At 36.5% G+C, this 22,043-nt stretch overlaps 1 protein-coding gene across 1 annotated transcript; it reads left to right on the top strand.

Annotated features, from left to right (window-relative positions):
- Positions 1-935: 935 nt before the first annotated feature.
- On the top strand, positions 936-21,022 carry sdr42e2 (short chain dehydrogenase/reductase family 42E, member 2). The gene is made up of 12 exons (XM_051104149.1): positions 936-1,011; positions 4,659-5,042; positions 6,784-6,879; positions 8,307-8,364; positions 9,387-9,505; positions 10,388-10,463; positions 11,299-11,381; positions 15,058-15,195; positions 15,310-15,375; positions 15,468-15,531; positions 15,632-15,705; positions 20,299-21,022. The coding sequence occupies exons 2-12, from the start codon at positions 4,698-4,700 to the stop codon at positions 20,515-20,517; spliced, it is 1,338 nt and encodes a 445-aa protein (XP_050960106.1). The 5' UTR covers positions 936-1,011; positions 4,659-4,697; the 3' UTR covers positions 20,518-21,022.
- Positions 21,023-22,043: the final 1,021 nt, after the last annotated feature.

Genomic DNA, 22,043 nt, shown 5'->3' on the forward strand with positions numbered 1-22,043 from the left:
ATTATTAAAAAAAAAGAAAATGTACTTGAAATGTGAAAATGTTAAAACCGCCAGCAGGGGGCAGCAAGTCACTGTTAATAAGCGAGTCATTGCGATTAAACGGAATCATTCAGGAACGGAACTCTATCATGTTGTTCAGAGACAGAAAACAGTGTTGTGGCTGTGTTTGGAACCACATTTGTTGACGAAACGGCAAAAATCATTCTAAAACGGAACTCTTAATATTCACAGTTTGTTGAAATGACAGAAAACAAAAAATTGATGAACAATATAAAATGGTGTAAATATAAATTTTCCAATATCTTGAATTTTGGGAATATTCTAAGTGCACTGCATTTTATTAGACTGAATTAGGCAGTGAAAGAACGGAAAGACTGGTCAAATGAGCAACGCTGTAAAAACGCGTAAAAATAAAATATGATGTATGTCTAAGGTGAGCAGGTCTAAATTTAATACAGCAATCGTTTCATTTAATTTTCATCTTCACTAGTTTTATGTTTGAAGTATTACAGTTTTATAGAAAAACCCCAAATATATTTTTATAAAAACCAGGGGTCCCTTAATGCTTATGGAAGGTGATACTTAAATAGTTTTAATACAGTTACTTTAGTACATTTTGCCTTCTTAAGTGTTTTCCTGTCCTAATTTACTTGCATCAGTGTTCATAGAGGTAGTTTTATTTTTATTTTTATTTTTATTATTATTTCTTTATTTTTGTAGGTATTAACTTAAAGTGTGAAACATATACTTGTTGTTGTTGTTGTTCTTCTTCTTCTTCTTCCTCTTTTTCTTTTTATTGTATATTGTTAGATTTAAAATAAATGATAACCGAGTGGCGTGAACGCTGATTGGCTGCTGTGCGTGTTCTCGTGTGCTCGGTGTTTTACGGTAAGGCGCTCAGGTGAGGCGCAGGTGATTGACAGATGCAGAACATCATCAGAGACACCAGCGGAATGACGGGATGCACGCGCAGCTGACGGACACAGCACACATATGACCACTGACTGACAGGTAAAGAAAAAAAAACTCAGTTTGCTTCTGTTTTAAAGTTTATCCATTGTTAAATAGATACAGGGTGCAGGTGCAGCGAAAGCTGGGACATGCATATTTAATAACCTTCTGGCTGTTTGACAATATCGATTACAGTTCAAATGTTTTTTATTATATGTGTTTTTATTCAATAGCTAATGAAAGGTATATCCTTTTAGAGCACAAACGGATTATGATCATCAATATTATTGTAATATTTACAGTACTTGAGAAATTTGTAGGCTATAGTTTCCATTCTGGGTCACACTTTATTTTGCAGTGTTCATGTTTCCATACTCACTAATTACTAAATAACTAAATGCTCTTGGTGTGTAATTATTTTTGTGAAGCTGCTTGTAAATACACCTGGCTCTTGCTATCAATAGTAACCTGTAACATGAACACTGTAAAATACATGTAGAAATCTTTTTACAGCTTAATACAACTGTATTGTAACTCTAAATGAAAAGGTTTTGGTCTACTGTGTGACCTACTGACACTGATATGATTTGTTGTATGTTATGCACTTTATTTATTTATTACATTTTTTTTTTATACATACATTATAGGGATTTTTTTTTATTATTATACTGTAGAACCATATATTCATATTAAGTTCAGTTCCTAGAGAATGTGTGCAGGATTCCTGTTGGAATCAACATTTGTCATGCAACTTTAAATGTCCTAACAGGATAAAGTAAAAATGTTGTGAAGCAAAAACAATATCATAGGTTAACTATCATTATTCTAATAAATGTATTGTTTTATCATAACTGTTCTCTTGATACTAGAAAGTTGCAAATGTAGCCGTAAAATCCTGAAATATTTGCTGTCCTACAGAGGAATTTATTTTTTTGTTAGTCATCATAAAGTAATGTTATGTTTTGTTTTGTCTTATGTTGGAACTATAAAAATATGTCACACACCAACAAACACTAAATTCAATTGGTTATTGGGTTTCAGTGTATCAGTGTGGGTGTGCTGCTGGAAATTTGGAAAAATGTTCCCAAGTACTGTTTTCCAATAACTTAAAAATACACACAGTCAAACCAAAATTTATTCAGACACCTTCAGCATTTCTCACATTATCACAGTTTATCCACTATAGTTTAGAAAATGAGTTAAACTGTGTCAGAACAAATTTATCTTGATAATGTCATATAACTTTGATAGAAAGTTACGTAATGGATTACAATCAACTTCAGACAATATTTACAGAACTATCAAAAATTTGTTGACCAATTACCGAGCAATGCTTAATTTTGTTTATGTGGTTTTAAAAGGTTGCATCAGCCATTAAAGAAAAAATACTTAAGCAAAACATGGTCAGGTCAAAGTGTCTGAATAATTTTGGTCCCATATTTTGATCATTTTTACTGGTAGTCCACTATGACATTTTTTTGGGTATAATATATCACAGTTTACTTTATTTTGCTGTCCTCACTTACATAAATGAACTATAGTGTCCTGCACCCACTAGTAAAAAAATATTTAAAAAATTATATCTGGTGTCTGAATAATTTTTGGTTTGACTGTATTTCTATTTTCTTACTCTTGTGAGTGCCATTGCCAAAATTTCACACTGATTATTGAGACATGGGACAGTCCGGCTAAAGAAGTAAGAAAATGAAAGTTTATGTATCAAGGAATTATTAAATCTATTCAGCATTTTCAAAGGTTTTGTATAACCTCCTGTATCTTCCATTTTCTCACAATTTCTTTCTTTGCCTCAGTGTTGACACAATCAGATACAAAAGTGATTTCAATTATTAATTTGAAATATTGACAAATCTAGTTCCTTAAAGGAGAAGTCCACTTACAGAACAACAATTTACAAATAATTAACTCACGCCCTTGTCATCCAAAATGTTCGTGTCTTTCTTTCTTCAGTTGTAAAGAATTTTTTTTTTTTTTTTTTTGAGGAAAACATTTCAGCATTTTTCTCCATAAAATGGACTTCTATGGTGCCCCGATTTTGAACTTCCAATATGCAGTTTAAATGTGGCTTCAAATGATCCCAAATGCTGTTGTAACAATCCCAGCTGAGGAAGAAGGGTCTTATCATAACGATCAGTTATTTTAATAAAAATAATAAAATTTAAATACTTTTTAACACTAAACGCTTGTCTTGTCTTACTCTACCTGGACTGTTTTGTTCCACGTCACAACAGTTAGGGTATGTCGAAAAACTCCGATCTCAAGTTCTCCCTCAACTTCAAAATCGTCTTATATCGCTGTTTTACCGTTTCTTGTTAAGGGTGTTTGATCTTCTTTGCATGTTCACTTTGCAAAGACTGGGTCGGTTCTTCTGCAGTGATGTAGGATGATTTTGAAATGATTTTTGAAGTTGAGGGACAAAATACGATTGGATTTTTACGACATACACTAACTGTCTTGAGTTTATTGAGAGAAAGGCAAGACGAGTGTTTGAGATTAAAAAGTATTTAAATTGTATTTTTTTTTTTTTATGAAAATAACAGACCGTTTTGCTAGATAAGACCCTTCTTCCTCAGCTGGGATTGTTACAACTGCATTTGGGATTTGAAGCCGCATTTAAACTGCAATTTGGAAGTTCAAAATCGGGGCACCATAGAAGTCCATTATATGAAGAAAAAAGCTGAAATGTTTTCCATGAACATGAACATCTTGGATGACAAGGGAGTGAGTAAATTATATGTGAATTGAGACTACAGAAAGTGTTAAAACTGGCTCTCGGCTCCATCTGTAAAATACAGTTTAATGATGTTGACAGTTTATTTCATAAATATCCTGTGTATTATATGTTCATTAATTTTAGTGTTTGTTTTGTTTTTCTGATGTTGCTAACTACAAATAAGATCTGCTTAAAATGATTGGAATTATCTTAAAACCCCCAAATCCCAAACTTTTACATTCTCTAAAGTTAGATTTGAAAGAGGACACAAAATATTAGCACATTTACCAATTTACATGTACCAGTGTGGAATAAAGTAAAAGAATCATCAGGATCTGAAGATATCACTTGATTTTATAAATGTTTTCTAGATATGACTTCAAAAAGTAGACCTTATGGAAGAAGTACATAGTTTATTATAAACACATTTATTAATTACAGTTTGTTTTGAAGGGTTAATATTTGCCCTTGTATGTCTTTCTTCTGTGGAACACAAAAAAAATATTTCTTAAAAATATTTGGCCATATAAAAAAAGCTCATGGAGTAAAAGTTGTTTTAGACTTCACTCATTTGTATTATACAGCTAAAAACAGTTGAAAGAAGTTCATACAGGTTTGAGTAAATAAAAATGTATTTTTAAGATGAACATTTTAGGGTGAACGGTTGCTATTAGATTAATAAATATTTAATGTGTTTCTATAATTGAGTTATAGTCTGAGGACAGGTGGTTTTATGCAATTTTATCATAGTCAAATCAGTTTCTGTGGAATTTGAAATAGTTGTGGTACGTATGTTGTCCCATGTCTCAGTTTTTGGTAGTGGTTTTAAAGCAAGTGCCCAGTGTGTAAGGAAAAGTTTGGCATCAGCCTCTTTACATGGAGAGGTGAATTATGCATCCATTCACTCACTCATAGGCGGATCCGTTTCACAGCACCGCTCATTCATTAGACTCTCACTGTCTCTGATCGTCCCCAGACTGGACGCAGTGGAGGTACCTGAACCCACGTGTGCATTATGAAGGAGAACAGGTCCTTGTGTCAGGTGGAGCAGCTGTCCTGTGCATGTCTGCTAGACTGCCACCGGCAGACCCACACCCGCAGCGCCGCAGGGGCCCCCATCCGACACAGAGCAAACGGGGCGGTGGGCGCCTTGTGCAACAGTCCTAACTGCGTGGTGGCCGCCAGGCTGGAGGGCTCAGAGCCGAGACGACACGGGGCCGGCAGGGTGCTGGTCACCGGAGGAGCCGGATACTTCGGATTCAGGCTGGGCCGCGCTCTGGCGGGACAAGGGGCCACCGTCTTACTTCTGGATCTCCACAAGCCGCCCTGGGATATCCCTGATGGAGCTGTCTTCCAGCAGGTAAAGTGAAACTGGAGAGGAGATCATTGGTAATATTGGGTTGAGGGGCAGCAGGTTGTTGAGGGGCGGTTGGGCAGCGGACTGTAACAGAAGCAGATGGGTGCCAGGTGCAGAGTACGCAAGGTGAGGCAGGACAGGGGCCTCGAGTTTCAGCACAAGTTTTTATGACTCTTCGCTGACGTGCTCGGGTGTCTCAGAGAAACCGCCAAGCTTCAGGATGAGAAAGTGAAGTTGAAACTGCCATGTCAAACAAAACTTGACAAAACCATGTTGCTGTTAATGGTCTTAAGAACAGTTTTGTTTTATTTTGATAGTTTTTCTTGTATGATAGTTGGATCACTGGTTCTCAACTGCTGGGTTGTGACCCAAAAATGTGTTCTTATGGCAACTATCATTGTTTAGGATGGTTTAGCAAAATAAAGTGATGTTCAGTGATGTTGAAGGTTGTGTCCAATTACACACCATGGTATTACTTGGTTAAAATGACTTGGTATACAAAAAGTACACTCACAAAGATTATTTATATCAACCAGAAGGTGTTCCCTGCTGAAAAAAACAATAGACACATCACAAAATTTGTAATGGTTTTACTGGTTGTAATGGGACTTGTATTGGTTTTAATGGAAACTGTAAAGGTCTCTGTTGGTCTCTACTGGTAATTGGTCACCTTCTATTGGTGGCTTGTTAAAACCAATAAATCCTAATGGAATATGTCCCAGAACACACAACAGAAAACCATTTTTCAATGGTTTTAATGGTTAAAAGTTGATGGTTTGTAATGTTTGCAATAGTATTTGTAGTGGAAACCATTAGAATTTTCTGTGATGGTTCTATTGTTTTTTTTTTTTTCCACCAGGGTCACTGTAAAAAATAAAAAACATAATTTGTTGAGTCAGCTTAAAATAATTTGTTACCCTGCTGCCTTAAAATTTTAAGTTCAGCCAACTAAAATAAGTTTAGTCAACTTGAAATGTTAAGTTGTACTAAGTAACAACTTAGATATTTGTGTTTGCTGAACTTAACAGATGGGTAAGTAACCCAGCTGCCTTAAAATTTGAAGTTGATTCAACTCAAATATCTAAGTTGTCACTTATTTTAACATTTCAAGTTGAATAAACTTTTTTGAGTTGACTGAACTTAAAATTTTAAGGTTACAAATTATTTTAAGTTGACTCAGCAAATAGTTTTTTACAGTGATAGTGCAGTGAAATATTGAATACTGAAATACTGAAACCAAATTTGTCCTTTTTTGTATTCAGTCTATGTCCATTAATAATTGTTTGTATTTTTGGGCCATAGTAATATGAATAACATTTATGTCTGATATGATTTTTCCAAACTTTCATGTTTAGATTAGCATTTTGTAACATTTTTAACAGTTTTAATACCACGTTGCCACTTGATGTCCAGTGTAAAATCTTTGTTCTGAAGCAAAAAAAAACAAAACATGTTTCTATCTAGAATCATTACCTAAGAGTAATGATTTAGGACAATTGTTGTGGATTGTCAAGGACAAATCTAAACTAATTATTAAAGCTTTACTTGGAACACCAGTCATGAATAATGTGAATATTCATTCTCAGTTTGGTTAATTAATAAGTTTTAGAAGAAAATTGGGAGAAATGTATATCATATTGAATAGTTTCCGCACAGATTGTGTTGTTTTATATTTTTAGTACATTACTGTGTGTTGAATGGGCATTGTTATGATTCTCTACATCTGTGTGTGTTTCACTTCAAGATTGATATTCGGGATTATGATGCCTTGTATAAGATCTGTGCGGGAGTGGATGTTATTTATCACACTGCTTCTTATGGGATGTCTGGACCTGAACAGGTCAGTGAGTATAACTTGCATTTAAAGAGAGTTTGGTTTATATCAGAAATAGTGCTGTCAAACGATTAATAATGATTAATCGCATCCGAAATAAAAGGTTTTTTTTACATAATATATGTGTGTGTATTATGTATATATATAAATACACACACACTCTATATTTTGAAAATATTTACATGTATATTTGTGACCCTGGAGCACAAAAGCAGTCATAAGTAGCACAGGTATATTTGTAGCAATAGCCAAAAATACATTGTATGGGTCAAAATGATCAATTTTATGCCAAAAATCATTAGGATATTAAATAAAGATCATGTTCCATGAAGATAATTTGTAAAAGTAGATGATTTTTGATTAGTAATATGCATTGCTAAGAACTTTGTTTGGACAGCTTTAAACGTGATATTCTCAATATTTTGATTTTTTGTACCCTCAGATTTTAATTTTTCAAATAGTTGTATCTCAAATGTTTTCCTACCATACATCAATGTAAAGTTTTTTTATTCAGCTTTCAGATGAAGTCTCAATTTAGAAAAAAAAAAAAAATCCTTATGACTGGTTTTGTGGTCCAGGGTCACATATTTATAATTATATAATTATATAATTAATATTATTTATACATATAAATATTTTTAATATATAAACATTGCATTCTTTTCTTAAATATATACATTCATGTGTGTGTATTTATATACATAATAAATACACAGTAAACACACATATATTATGTAAACGAAAACATATTTTGGATGTGATTAATCGCGATTAATCGTTTGACAGCACTAAACACTGAGACAAATAAATGAAAAATATTTTGCATGTAACATTACGTGAGTCCCTATTTTGCATTGAAATCCAGTATTAGTATATACATATAGACTATTTAGTGTGCATAAAACAGGCAATATTACATAAGAACTCATATAAACTTTTATGGGTAGTCCAATTTCCTTCTAGGTTAGAAATCATTCTTTTATTATATTCTTTCACAAGATGGATTATACTAGCTTTAACACTAAATGTCCTGACGTGTTCAGTTTGCTATTATCTTTATTTAAGACTTGACTCCTACTCATATATTAACTTTTTTATTATTATTATTTTTTTATTATTATTATTAATTTACAATACTGTCAAAAAACAGTAAAATTCTCTTTTGCACCTTCCATAAGAACTTAAATATATATATATTTTCTATTAATTTCATATTTGTGTATAAGTTTTATAACCAAGAACTGTTAATTTTTTCATGTTATGGTATGTTATAAATGATAATCAGATATTCATTCCATTATGTGATAAACAGAGAAGTTTAATTTTTAAATATAACATTAATATTGTTTTCGCATTCGTATTATTCTAAATGTAAAACTGTTATAATATGCTGAAATTAAATATGTTGGTCATTTTGTTTTCTTGTTCTACAGCTGAGGAGAAAGCAAATTGAATCAGTCAATGTTGGCGGCACGAACAATGTCATTAACGGTGAGCTGTCACCATGTGATTCACTGATACTGCAACTATTAGACCTGCTATTCAAATAATGATGCCTGATGAAGGTCATTACCCGAAACATTGTGAGTTAATAAATATTTTGATACATTTGCAAATACGGATAGTGTGCGGGATTCATTCTTTCTTTTGTATTGAAGTTGGATCTTTTTGGTCATCTTTCCTACGCACCTGTCAACTGACTTACAGGTGTGCAAGGGTGATTGTTGATTCAAATAATGAGTGAAATGGTATTTATAACATTGCCTATTCAGCATTCTGCAAATTACAGCAGTGATAACAAGGCTAAATATCCAGTCAAACCAAAAATTATTCAGACACCAGATATAATTTTTGCTATTTTTTAACTAGTGGGTACACTATAGTTCATTTATGTAATTATGTTTATTTATGAGGATTATTATACCTAATATACCAAAAAAGTCTTCATACAGTGGACTTCAAAACTGATAAAAATTTGGTTTTGCTTCAAGTGCTTTTTCCTTAATTGCTAATGCAACCTTTTTACGCCACAGACTGAACAAAATTAAGCATTGCTTAGTAATTGGTCAACAAAGTATTGATAGTTGTGTAAATATTGTTGAATTTTTTGATTGATTGTAATCCATTGCATACCTTACTATCAAAGTTATCTGAGAGTGTCAAGATAAATTTGCTCTGACACAGTTTAACTTTGAGTTCCTGTCATATTTTATTACCATTTTCTAATCTATAGCGAATAAACTGTGATAATATGAGAAATGTTGAAGGTGTCTGAATAAATTTTGATTTGACTGTAGTTCTAAATATAGTGAGGTATCTATGAAGGCATCGTTTGTAGATGTGCTCATGACGTGAAGATTATGAAATCTTCTAAGATACCCATGTTTGACCAAATTCAAAGGCAATATCGTGTATCTTTCGTAAAAAGAGGATGAAGAATGCATTGTGACAAGATCAGTGATTTAAAATATGCTGTATTTGTGTGTGCTGAGTCTTTGGTTGGTGTGTTGTAGTCTGTACGGAGCGGGGCATCTCTAGACTCATCTACACCAGCACAGTCAATGTGGCGTTTGCTGGCCGGCCCATCGAGGATGGAGATGAAGACTCAGTTCCCTGTGTGCCGTTGGACATGGTGAGACATTCAGCCATATTAGTACACCAGCCTTCACCTTTGCTAAAGACAAAATCACATCTGAAATATGAGAAACTGTGATTTCAGCATAATCTGTTATTTTGAAATTAAATCTTTGGTGTAGTGACTCAGGGCTAATAACTGGAAGATGCTGGGTTGATCTTTTAAACCCTTCAGTAAAATACCTAACCACAGTTTACGTCAGGAGAAACGTGTGAAACTCAAGTAATAAACTTAAGCTCGTAACTCTCCTTGCTAATGATTTTCACCTGGTGAATGATGAAACCATGGGAAAAAAAATCTCAATTGCATCAGACCTAAGTCTTAGCTAGGGCTGCAGGAGAAGCTCCTTCATAAAATGTGAAAATCTAATCTTCCTTCACCCATATCCAATTTTTAATCACCACGAACCGATCTGTTACATTAGTGAGCATTGTGATCATAGGCATCAAATGTGGATGACTTTCACTAGGGATAAGTATGTCATGTTGGAGGAACTCATGCTGTGCTCCTACGTGCTCCGGTTCACTGTCCTGAAGAACAGTAGACCGAAGTTAAGGAAGGTTAATGGAATCAAATTAGTCCACCTGACACCTCACTCGTGTGATGAAGCCCGAAGTGCTACACAAGTCACCCGCTTTTGTCTGCCCAAACTTCATACATGAATACATAACATCTGATAAATCATACAACGGTACAGCTTACACACTCAGATTTCACTGGTGCTCATTTTTGGCCGAGGTTGACTGACTTTCACCAAGGCAGAAACAAAAAAACAATTAAAAAAGCTTTTAATATAATATAATGTAATGTAATATAATATAATATAATATAATAAGTTTACTTAAGAATTGAGTTGTTTTTTCTCTCTCTCTCTTCAAGCACATAGACCATTACTCCAGGACTAAAGCCATCGCTGAACGCATGGTGCTCTCTGCCAATGGAAGATCAACAAAAGGTACGGAAATGGAAACTTGTTGGTCTCTGAAGTCGATCCTGTTATTGCGCACAATAGCAATAAGCGCAAGTGGTATCATGTACCCTGCTCATATCGTTTGTGTGTGTGCGTAGATGTGTGTGCGTCCACTGCTGATGAGGTACTGAGGTAACGGCTGCTATGGTAATGACCACAGCCTGCAACCCAAGCCAACCAGACCCGCTGACACTGTTTTAAATTTAGACCTAGGCTTAATAATAAAGCCAAGCGCTGAGTGTATTTGTAGATGCTGTGAAGCTTATTCTGTGTGTTTGGGTTATGTGCTAATAATTGCACACCTACTTACAGAACACAAAGTGAGAAGCAACTTTTTATAGGTATCAGGAACATTGCTATTCATGCAGTGTGAAATTATATAATTAAATATACTTTTTATTCTTTTTCACATTGTTTCTGGTTTATTTGTTAAACACATCCAGATCAGAATTACATTTCCTTGATATCATGAGTAAAACCAAAAAAGTACTAGATATATCGGACAGTGATGTTACACCACGTGTCATGGTATTCTCCAAGTGTTCTCTCTTATGTTTTAAAACTTTGTCTCGGATGTCTTTCTTAAAATTCTTAAGGAATAAAAATAGGCTCAAACAAGTCCATTGAGATTCTTTTTTATTTTATTTTTTGCCTTTATGTAGACAGAATTATGTACAAACAAAGTGGTAGAGAGACAGGACCACGACTCGGGTCTTGTTTAGATTCTGTTTACGCATCTATTTATTTATTTATTTCTGAATATGAATACTGTAGGTCACTAATAAATCTCTTACGTAATATTGAGGTATTGTTGTTTTAGGTGGTGGTCTTCTTCACACATGTGTCCTGCGCCCCTCTGGTATATACGGTCCTGAAGAGAGAAGACATTTACACAGGGTGATGGTGAGTCCGCTCATTCTTCCTCAGTTATCCCTGTTCCATATTTACCCTTTTCCTCCTTTACTCTCTCTCTTTCTCTCTCTCTTTCTCACACACAAAGGTCCCAGACAGTTGTACTCTGCAGCCTCAGCTGTGCCACTGTGCCCAGAGCTGTACAATATTAATGGAGTCTGTGAGAGTCTCCTGTTACAGACTGTGCTTTAAACTGTGCCTGTACACAGAGACACACAACTGTCTGTGTCTTTGCAGTAAATCTACAGACACACAAACACACACGAATGTCTGTGCTTCTGCTGTAAATCTACAGACATATACACGACTGTCTGTGCTTGTGCTGTGACTCTACAGACACACAACTGTCTGTGCTTCTGCTGTTACTCTACAGACATATACACGACTGTCTGTGCTTCTGCTGTTACTCTACAGACATACATACGACTGTCTGTGTTTCTGCTGTGACTCTACTGACATATACACAACTGTCTGTGCTTCTGCTGTTACTCTACAGACATACACACGGCTGTCTGTGCTTCTGCATTTACTCTACAGACATACACATGACTGTCTGTGCTTCTGCAGTTACTCTACAGACATACACACGGCTGTCTGTGCTTCTGCTGTTACTCTACAGACATACACACGACTGTCTGTGTTTCTGCTGTTACTCTACAGACATACACACGGCTGTCTGTGCTTCTGCTATTACTCTACAGACATACATACGACTGTCTGTGTTTCTGCTGTGACTCTACTGACATATACACAACTGTCTGTGCTTCTGCTGTTACTCTACAGACATACACACGGCTGTCTGTGCTTCTGCATTTACTCTACAGACATACACATGGCTGTCTGTGCTTCTGCTGTTACTCTACAGACATACACACGACTGTCTGTGTTTCTGCTGTTACTCTACAGACATACACACGGCTGTCTGTGCTTCTGCTGTTACTCTACAGACATACATACGACTGTCTGTGTTTCTGCTGTGACTCTACTGACATATACACAACTGTCTGGCCTTCTGCTGTTACTCTACAGACATACACACGGCTGTCTGTGCTTCTGCATTTACTCTACAGACATACACATGACTGTCTGTGCTGCTGTTACTCTACAGACATACATATGACTGTCTGTGCTTCTGCTGTGACTCTACAGACATACACAACTGTCTGTGCTTCTGCTGTTACTCTACTGACATATACACAACTGTTTGTGCTTTTGCTGTTACTCTACAGACACACACAACTGTCTGTGCTTCTGCTGTTACTCTACAGACATACATATGACTGTCTGTGCTTCTTCTGTGACTCTACAGACATACACAACTGTCTGTGCTTCTGCTGTTACTCTACAGACATACATATGACTGTCTGTGCTTCTTCTGTGACTCTACAGACACACACAACTGTCTGTGCTTCTGCTGTTACTCTTCAGACATACATATGACTGTCTGTGCTTCTTCTGTGACTCTACAGACACACACAACTGTCTGTGCTTCTGCTGTTACTCTACAGACATACATATGACTGTCTGTGCTTCTTCTGTGACTCTACAGACATACACAACTGTCTGTGCTTCTGCTGTTACTCTACAGACATACACACGACTGTCTGTGTTTCTGCTGTTACTCTACAGACATACACACGACTGTCTGTGCTTCTGCTGTTACTCTACAGACATACATACGACTGTCTGTGTTTCTGCTGTGACTCTACTGACATATACACAACTGTCTGTGCTTCTGCTGTTACTCTACAGACATACACACGGCTGTCTGTGCTTCTGCATTTACTCTACAGACATACACATGGCTGTCTGTGCTTCTGCTGTTACTCTACAGACATACACACGACTGTCTGTGTTTCTGCTGTTACTCTACAGACATACACACGGCTGTCTGTGCTTCTGCTGTTACTCTACAGACATACATACGACTGTCTGTGTTTCTGCTGTGACTCTACTGACATATACACAACTGTCTGTGCTTCTGCTGTTACTCTACAGACATACACACGGCTGTCTGTGCTTCTGCATTTACTCTACAGACATACACATGACTGTCTGTGCTGCTGTTACTCTACAGACATACATATGACTGTCTGTGCTTCTGCTGTGACTCTACAGACATACACAACTGTCTGTGCTTCTGCTGTTACTCTACTGACATATACACAACTGTTTGTGCTTTTGCTGTTACTCTACAGACACACACAACTGTCTGTGCTTCTGCTGTTACTCTACAGACATACATATGACTGTCTGTGCTTCTTCTGTGACTCTACAGACATACACAACTGTCTGTGCTTCTGCTGTTACTCTACAGACATACATATGACTGTCTGTGCTTCTTCTGTGACTCTACAGACACACACAACTGTCTGTGCTTCTGCTGTTACTCTACAGACATACATATGACTGTCTGTGCTTCTTCTGTGACTCTACAGACATACACAACTGTCTGTGCTTCTGCTGTTACTCTACAGACATACATATGACTGTCTGTGCTTCTTCTGTGACTCTACAGACATACACAACTGTCTGTGCTTCTGCTGTTACTCTACAGACACACACAACTGTCTGTGCTTCTGCTGTTACTCTACAGACATACATATGACTGTCTGTGCTTCTGCTGTTACTCTACAGACATACACACGGCTGTCTGTGCTTCTGCTGTTACTCTACAGACATACATACGACTGTCTGTGTTTCTGCTGTGACTCTACTGACATATACACAACTGTCTGTGCTTCTGCTGTTACTCTACAGACATACACACGGCTGTCTGTGCTTCTGCATTTACTCTACAGACATACACATGACTGTCTGTGCTGCTGTTACTCTACAGACATACATATGACTGTCTGTGCTTCTGCTGTGACTCTACAGACATACACAACTGTCTGTGCTTCTGCTGTTACTCTACTGACATATACACAACTGTTTGTGCTTTTGCTGTTACTCTACAGACACACACAACTGTCTGTGCTTCTGCTGTTACTCTACAGACATACATATGACTGTCTGTGCTTCTTCTGTGACTCTACAGACATACACAACTGTCTGTGCTTCTGCTGTTACTCTACAGACATACATATGACTGTCTGTGCTTCTTCTGTGACTCTACAGACACACACAACTGTCTGTGCTTCTGCTGTTACTCTACAGACATACATATGACTGTCTGTGCTTCTTCTGTGACTCTACAGACATACACAACTGTCTGTGCTTCTGCTGTTACTCTACAGACATACACATGACTGTCTGTGCTTCTGCTGTGACTCTACAGACATACACAACTGTCTGTGCTTCTGCTGTTACTCTACAGACACACACAACTGTCTGTGCTTCTGCTGTTACTCTACAGACATACATATGACTGTCTGTGCTTCTGCTGTGACTCTACAGACATACACAACTGTCTGTGCTTCTGCTGTTACTCTACAGACATACACACGACTGTCTGTGCTTCTGCTGTGACTCTACAGACATACACAACTGTCTGTGCTTCTGCTGTTACTCTAAAGACATACACATGACTGTCTGTGTTTCTGCAGTTACTCTACAGACATACACACTGACAGTCTTGTGTCCCTCAGTTAGAAAAGTGTTATTTTGTCTGAAGTCTGATTGCCAAATTCATAGACAAAGTTTTATGATTCTGTTCTCTTCTCAGGTGAATGTGGAAAGGAGGTTGTTCAGCTTTCGTTTTGGGGACCCTAATGCCAAGATGAACTGGATACATGTGGATAATCTGGTGATGGCTCATGTTTTAGCAGCAGAAGCACTCACTGCAGATAAAGCCTTCGTGGCGGTATGTGTTGCATATATATATATATATATATATATATATATATATTTCTCTTATTACAATAAGCAGTTTTGAACCCAGATTAATTATCATGTATGGTGTATTTGTGATTTTCAGAGTGGACAGGTTTATTTTATCAATGATGGGGAGTCTGTCAATGTCTTTGAATGGTTGACACCTCTGGTGAGTAGCAATCAAACCAAATATTTAGAATTTATGCATGTATATTACAATTGTTTATTATTTTAAGGAACTGTATCTTTATTCATCTCCAGTTTGAAAGACTGGGTTATGGTCGGCCACTGATTCACCTTCCCGTGTCTCTGGTCTATTCAGCAGGTGAGACTAAAGTGAAATTAAAATGTACATTTTTTTTAAAATTGTTTTTGTTTGTTTGTTTTTGCAAATAAACTGTATCACACATTCCTGTTTTCTCCAGCAATTCTGATGGAGCGACTGCATGTGGCTCTGAGTCCTATAATGGAAATTCCATTACTTCTGACAAGAAACGAGGTAAATGTGTTCCCTCCAGCCTTCATTATGTCTGCAGTTTGCTCTAATCACTTTTTCCTAATGAATTTGTTTTGATGCCATCTTGAGAGCAGCATGACATTGTGGTTTCCCTCTGCTATTATAGGTAATTAAATGCATTAATAAACAGAGGAAAGAGAAACACACCTAGAGGAGCAGTAATCTATGTAACCACACATTTTCGGCCATGTGAAAAAACTTCTATTTTTTGGAAGCAGGGCTCGGTAGTTATACTGTATATTGGATAGTTGTGAGCATCACATCAACTTTGATACTTATTATTTTACATTTTCACACTAATTAGGCTTTCTATTTATGATTGAGAATCTGACTCAAGATTATAATATTCTCCTGGACTACCTAAAATAAATTCAGCAAGAAATAGATATAAAGATCTACATTAAATATTGACAAAATAATATCAAGATATAATTTTAAGGATTTTATAATTTTAACCTTTTTTTTAAAACCTATATCGCTACTGGTAGAGGTATGTATGTGACTGAAGGTGTTCACACACACATACACACACAACTATAGCCTGAGTATGGCATCTTAGGTTACCATCACCATAGGTACTTCCTTAAACTCTCCTTAACATGCACAGCAGCTCTAGTACTCCTGCACTCAACGTAATGAACCATACTGATGAGAGTTTACATTCTGTAATTAATCAGGTCTGATAAATCATATGAGCAATCATCTGTAGCTGTGGAACCCAATAGACTGCTTGTATCTCCTCCAGCTGTTTAAATATCACAGTTGATTCTGAGAGAGTAGTTAAGGGTGACAAACAAGTTGGCATAAAGGCAGAGCAAGAAAGAGTTGCGTTAGTAGAGCTGGGCGTGGACTGGTGCTGTGTCATGCATTAGTCATGAGAAACAGAAGCCACGGGCTGAAGGGGCGATTCTGGTCAGATGGCGGCAGGTTTGATGATTGCTTTGTGAATAAAACATGAGACACCAGCTCCTTTCTGGATCTTTGAGTTTGAGACGGACAAGTCAAGTGTCACTGAGGAAAGAAACACACACATGAAACCAGGAAATGAGTATATCAGTCACACAGTGGCAATCCCCATCCCAGTTTATAATCTTACACTATATATAATAAACAGGGGCCCCCAAAATAAACAGGTCACTTCTGGGCACTTAAAGGGATAGTTCACTCAAAAATGAAAATACCCCATGATTATTACTGACCACTTTACTCACATTGTATTTGCCTGAAACTGAACTATCCTTTTAAGCCACATTTAATAATTACAATTAATGAAGGGATCATAAAGTCATAATCTCATTCAGTATAGCGTAAAATTTAGGACAAAAACATAATGACATTTTATTTAGAACCTAAAGGGTGCTTGCACACTGAGTCCGAATTCTCATCTGAAATTTTCGCACATTAAAAAATAAATAAAACCTTACATTGTGTCAATCACGTTTACAAACTTTCGTCCATCATAAAAAAATTCAGATTCGGGTTAAATTTTCTGCAGATTTGCGTCCATAGCAAACATTTTGAGAGGTGTTTTGACAATTCCCCAGCAGGCACCAGACTTCAATATAACATCAGGTTGACACTGGACCCCAACGTCAGAGAGACATTGCATTTTGGTTGAGAATGAAAGTTGGGTTGACATCCTTATTTGACATCAATTTGACATTGATATTTTGTTGTATTTAGGTTGTGTAACCAAAATCCAACATTAAGTCAAAGTCGTTGGTATTGGACATCAAATTAACGTTGACATTAGACATTTAATTTCACCTGACGCCATATCAGATCATCGTATCGGATTTGACATCTGATAGGAAACGTTCTATAGACGTATTGCAGATGTCAGACAGACGTCTCTGTGATGTATGTGTGCTAGCAGGGGCCTGTCTCTTCCTTGATAGTACACATACATCACATAGACGTCTGTTTGATATCTGCATTTACATCTGTAAGACATATTTTTTAGAGTGTTTGCTCATCTGCAATATGTCTATAGGACGTTTCCTATCAGATGTCAAATAGACGTCTATTAGATGTCTTTAAGATGTTTATGATTTAGAATGTATGTAAAACTGACATCTCAAAGAAAAGACGTCTATGAGATGTTTGCAGACAGCAGATGCTTTCCAGATAAAGTGATCATTAACAAACATCTTGCAGATGCACGTCTGCTGTCTGGGGTATGAACCACTAGCATTTTATAATTACAAAATGTCCATTTACTTGTTGTTTTACTTTTGAACAATATACAGTACGGCATTTAAAACCAAACAATCCTGGTCTGGTGTTTTATTATTTAATGTAATGATATTCATACATTTTCTCTTAATACTCTATAATATTAAAACTTTTTTTATTGTGTCACACATTATGTTTTAAGAGAGTGTTAGAAGCATAAACTGTGCTTATGTGGTGTTCTGTCCACTAGATGGCAGTAGTCTATTTTATAGCATATTCTGATCATGGGTTTATTTGGGGGTGCACTCCAAAAGGCAAACTGCAGAATGGATGATATGTCGTCCAGGGATGCTTCACTGTTTGTATCACTCTGCTTGTCTGTGTTTGTGGACAGGGTGGACAGGAGCTGTAGTGTAATTGTTTTTAATGAATGGAGTTGTAGTCTACTTTTAGCTGTAGTGAAAAGAAGGATGTTTTGAAGTTGAGAAACTGTTTTCTTTCAAAGATGGCTTGGAACAGGTTTCTCTAAAGTGACAGAAAACTTGATTTATGTGAATGAAGTATACAGTTGTCAAAAGTCAAAAGTTTACATACACCTTGCAGAATCTGCAAAATGTTAATTATTTTATGAAAATAAGAGAGATCATACAAAATGCATGCTATTTTTTTGTACTGACCTGAAGAAGATATTTCACATAAAAGACGTGTACAGTGTAAATTAATTTATAAAAATGACCCCGTTCAAAAGTTTACATACACTTGATTCTTAATACTGTGTTGTTACCTGAATGATGCCTGCTGTTCTTTAGAAAAACCCTTCAGGTCCCACAAGTTCTGTGGTTTCTCAGCATTTTTGTGTATTTGAACCCTTTCCAACAATGACTGTATGATTTTGGGATCCATCTTTTTACACTGAGGACAACTGAGGGACTCATATGCAACTATTACAAAAGGTTCAAACACTCACTGATGCTCCAGAAAGAAAAACGATGCATTAAGAGCCGGGGGGGTGAAACATGTTTAAATTTAAAGATCTAATCTAAAGGGTAAATTTAACCTATTTTGTCTTCTTGGAAACATGTAAGTATCTTCTGTAGCTTTAAACCTTCTGTAATAGTTGCATATGAGTCCCTCAGTTGTTCTCAGTGTGAAAAGATGGATCTCAAAATCATATAGTCATTGTTGGAAAGGGTTCAAATACACAAAAATGCTAAAAAACCAAAGAATTTGTGTGACCTGAAGTATTTTTCTAAAGAACAGCAGACAGTTTAACTGTTCTGGACAAACAAGGGACTCATGAACAACTATCACTAAACAAAAAAAAACACAGCTGTGACATTCAAGTAACAACACAGTGTCATGAATCAAGCGTATGTAAACTTTTGAACAGGGCAATTTTTGTAAATTCTAATAATGTCTCTTGTGGACTATATGTAAATGTCTTTTGTGTGAAATATCTTATTCAGGTCAGTACTAAATACAAAATAACATGCATTTTGTAAGATCCGTCTTATTTTGGTAAAATAATTAACATTTTGCAGATTCTTCAAGGTGTATGTAAACTTTTAACAACTGTATGTCTTTTTCAAGGCAGGACTGTTCAACAATGGAGGTGTTTAAGAAAACAGTTTGTAAACCAAAAAAGATTATAAAGAATCAATATTATATTTGTTTTATTATTTGCACGCATGACAATTTACCTACCTCTTAGAAAATCTCCTGGGACTACTGGACAAAAAAAAGACATCACCTAATTAATATTCATAAGCTAAGTTGATAAGGTTCATAGCGTGGCCCCTAACCCAACACACACTTTTCAGATGGCTCCTATGGCCCTGGTCTAGACACCAGTTTGTGTTGGGTCAGGGGCACCTGCTCTGGCTCTCGGCCCAGTGGAGATTTTCCATGTAGATACCCAATCTGTAGGCTGGTAAGGGGAGAGAGACTGTGGGGGCATTTCACCGTGCCAAGAGAGTGCACGGGTACAGAGCAGCTTTATGTAAAAGTAATGCCAGGTAAAAGGAGGTCGTTAAAGCCATTAGTAAATGTGAAGCCCTCAGAATCCGATCTGTGAAGTTAAATCCAGAGTCCATCTCTCAACATAGTGTCCAGCTTCAAGACATCCCGACGGTGACACTTTAAAGCGATAGTAGTTCACCCAAATATCTGAAATTGTTTCTTCATGTTGTTTTAAACCAGCACAATTAAGCACACTTCTTTTTTACAAGAGAAAGTGCCAGAGTTCTGCTTTGAAAGCTTGTGTGTCTGAGGTGAACGGATGTGACCTGTATGTCTGATGTGAGATTACAGAGACGTTCCGTACTATCATCTCATCTCTGTCTCGGCTGTGCTCTTAGCATGTTCAGCCCTCCTGACATCTGACCTCTGCATCTCTCTCAGGTGAGAAACATTGCTGTCAGTCACACCTTTAAAATCGAGAAGGCGCAGCGAGAACTGGGCTTCAGTCCTAAAAAGTACAGCCTGACCGACTCGGTGGATCAGTACCTGCGGAGCCGACCGCCGCGTTCAGCTGCATCATTTCCGAACACATGGTACCTCTTCCTGCTTCTCCTGATGGGATTCATTGCCCTTGTGATCTGCTCTGCAGGATGGGAATAATAAGCCTTAAAGGAACCCTGGGTATAAAGGCTTGTATAGCCTAATACATATTTTGGACTAATAACAATTATTTAGATAACGTTAAAATGGTTGCACTGTGAGTTACTGGCACTACCTGTTGCTATGTTTATTGCAACCCAACTTGGAATAAGCAATTCGGAAAATAAAATACTGATACGATGCCATATACAAGGCTTTGGTTGTAATTTTTAGTGGAAGGGCAACAAGAAAAAAAAATGTAAGTCTTCACTGCTTTCCTAGCAATAAGTAAAGGAGAAAAGAAAGGGAAGATGCCTGTGGACAAATAAAACTAAGCTCTTTCAGCAGCTGTCATTGTATCAGTATTTTATATTCCAAGTTGTGTTGCAGTAAAAATAGCAACAGATAGTGCCAGTAGCAACCTTCAACGAAATAATGGCGCCCCCATAGTCCAAATTATGTACAAAATGCAGTGGATCTGTTAAATAACGTAAATCTTTCATGGGGTTTCTACTACATATTTTAGTAAGAGACATAATTTACATTATATTAAAAGAGAAGTCCACTTCCAGAACAAAAATTTACATATAATGTACTCACCCCCTTGTCATCCAAGATGTTCATGTCTTTCTTTCTTCAGTTGTAAAGAAATTAGGTTTTTTGAAGAAAAACATTTCAGGATTTTTCTCCATATAATGGACTGATATTGTGCCAGCGAGTTTGAACTTCTAAAATGCAGTTTAAATGCAGCTTCAAACGATCCCAAATGCAGTTGTAAACAGGGGTGTCATGTGCTCATTATTTTTGAGGGTACGTAGTGGGGGGGTGGGGAGGGGTGGTAACTGATACAGGCTTATGTTTTATTTATTTATTTGTGTCCTTTTTATTTGAAATATTATTATTCGCCAGAGAATTCAGTCAGCGAGCTATAATGAATAAAACGGTGGTGTTTCTGTTTCTTTGATGGCTAATCTGAAAACCTCTGTTTGGTCATTGCATTCAAACACTCAACAGAATCGTGTGTGATTAGTTATAATGCAATGTGAATTTAGCAGCTGAATTGGTGTGCTGCACACACTGAACGTTCTAATAACGCTGGTGTGATTGTATCAAATTTAAAAATATTATTTGCCTATTTTTTGTCTTTTGGAAGATGCATTTAAAGTCCACTGGGTTAAAAAAAATCAATGGCTGTGACGCCTCTGGTTGTAAACAATCCCAGCTGAGGAAGAAGGGTCTTATCTAGTGAAACGATGGGTTATTTTCATTTTAAAAAATACAATTTAAATATTTTTTAATATCAAATGCTCGTCTTGTCTTGCTCTGCCTGAACTCTGTGTATTCTGGTTCAAGACAGTTAGGGTATGTCGAAAAACTCCAATCATATTTTGTCCCTCAACTTCAAAAATCATTTCAAAATCATTCTACATCACTGCAGAAGTACCGACCCAGTCTTTGCAAAGTAAACATGCAAAGAAGATCAAACACCCTTAACAAGAAAGGTAAAACAATGATATAGGACGATTTTGAAGTTGAGGGAGAACATG

The sequence above is a fragment of the Labeo rohita genome, unplaced genomic scaffold (genome assembly GCF_022985175.1).
Source record: "Labeo rohita strain BAU-BD-2019 unplaced genomic scaffold, IGBB_LRoh.1.0 scaffold_63, whole genome shotgun sequence".
NCBI classification, from domain to species: Eukaryota; Metazoa; Chordata; class Actinopteri; order Cypriniformes; family Cyprinidae; genus Labeo; species Labeo rohita.

What these genes read in the sequence shown, in the direction of transcription:
- sdr42e2 (XM_051104149.1), top strand. Translation starts at nt 4,698, where the DNA reads ATGAAGGAGAACAGGTCCTTGTGTCAGGTGGAGCAGCTGTCCTGTGCA. An exon ending in GACATTTACACAGGGTGATG is followed by an intron (nt 11,382 to 15,057) that starts GTGAGTCCGCTC and finishes TTCTCTTCTCAG; the next exon opens with GTGAATGTGGAAAGGAGGTT. An exon ending in TACTTCTGACAAGAAACGAG is followed by an intron (nt 15,706 to 20,298) that starts GTAAATGTGTTC and finishes CATCTCTCTCAG; the next exon opens with GTGAGAAACATTGCTGTCAG.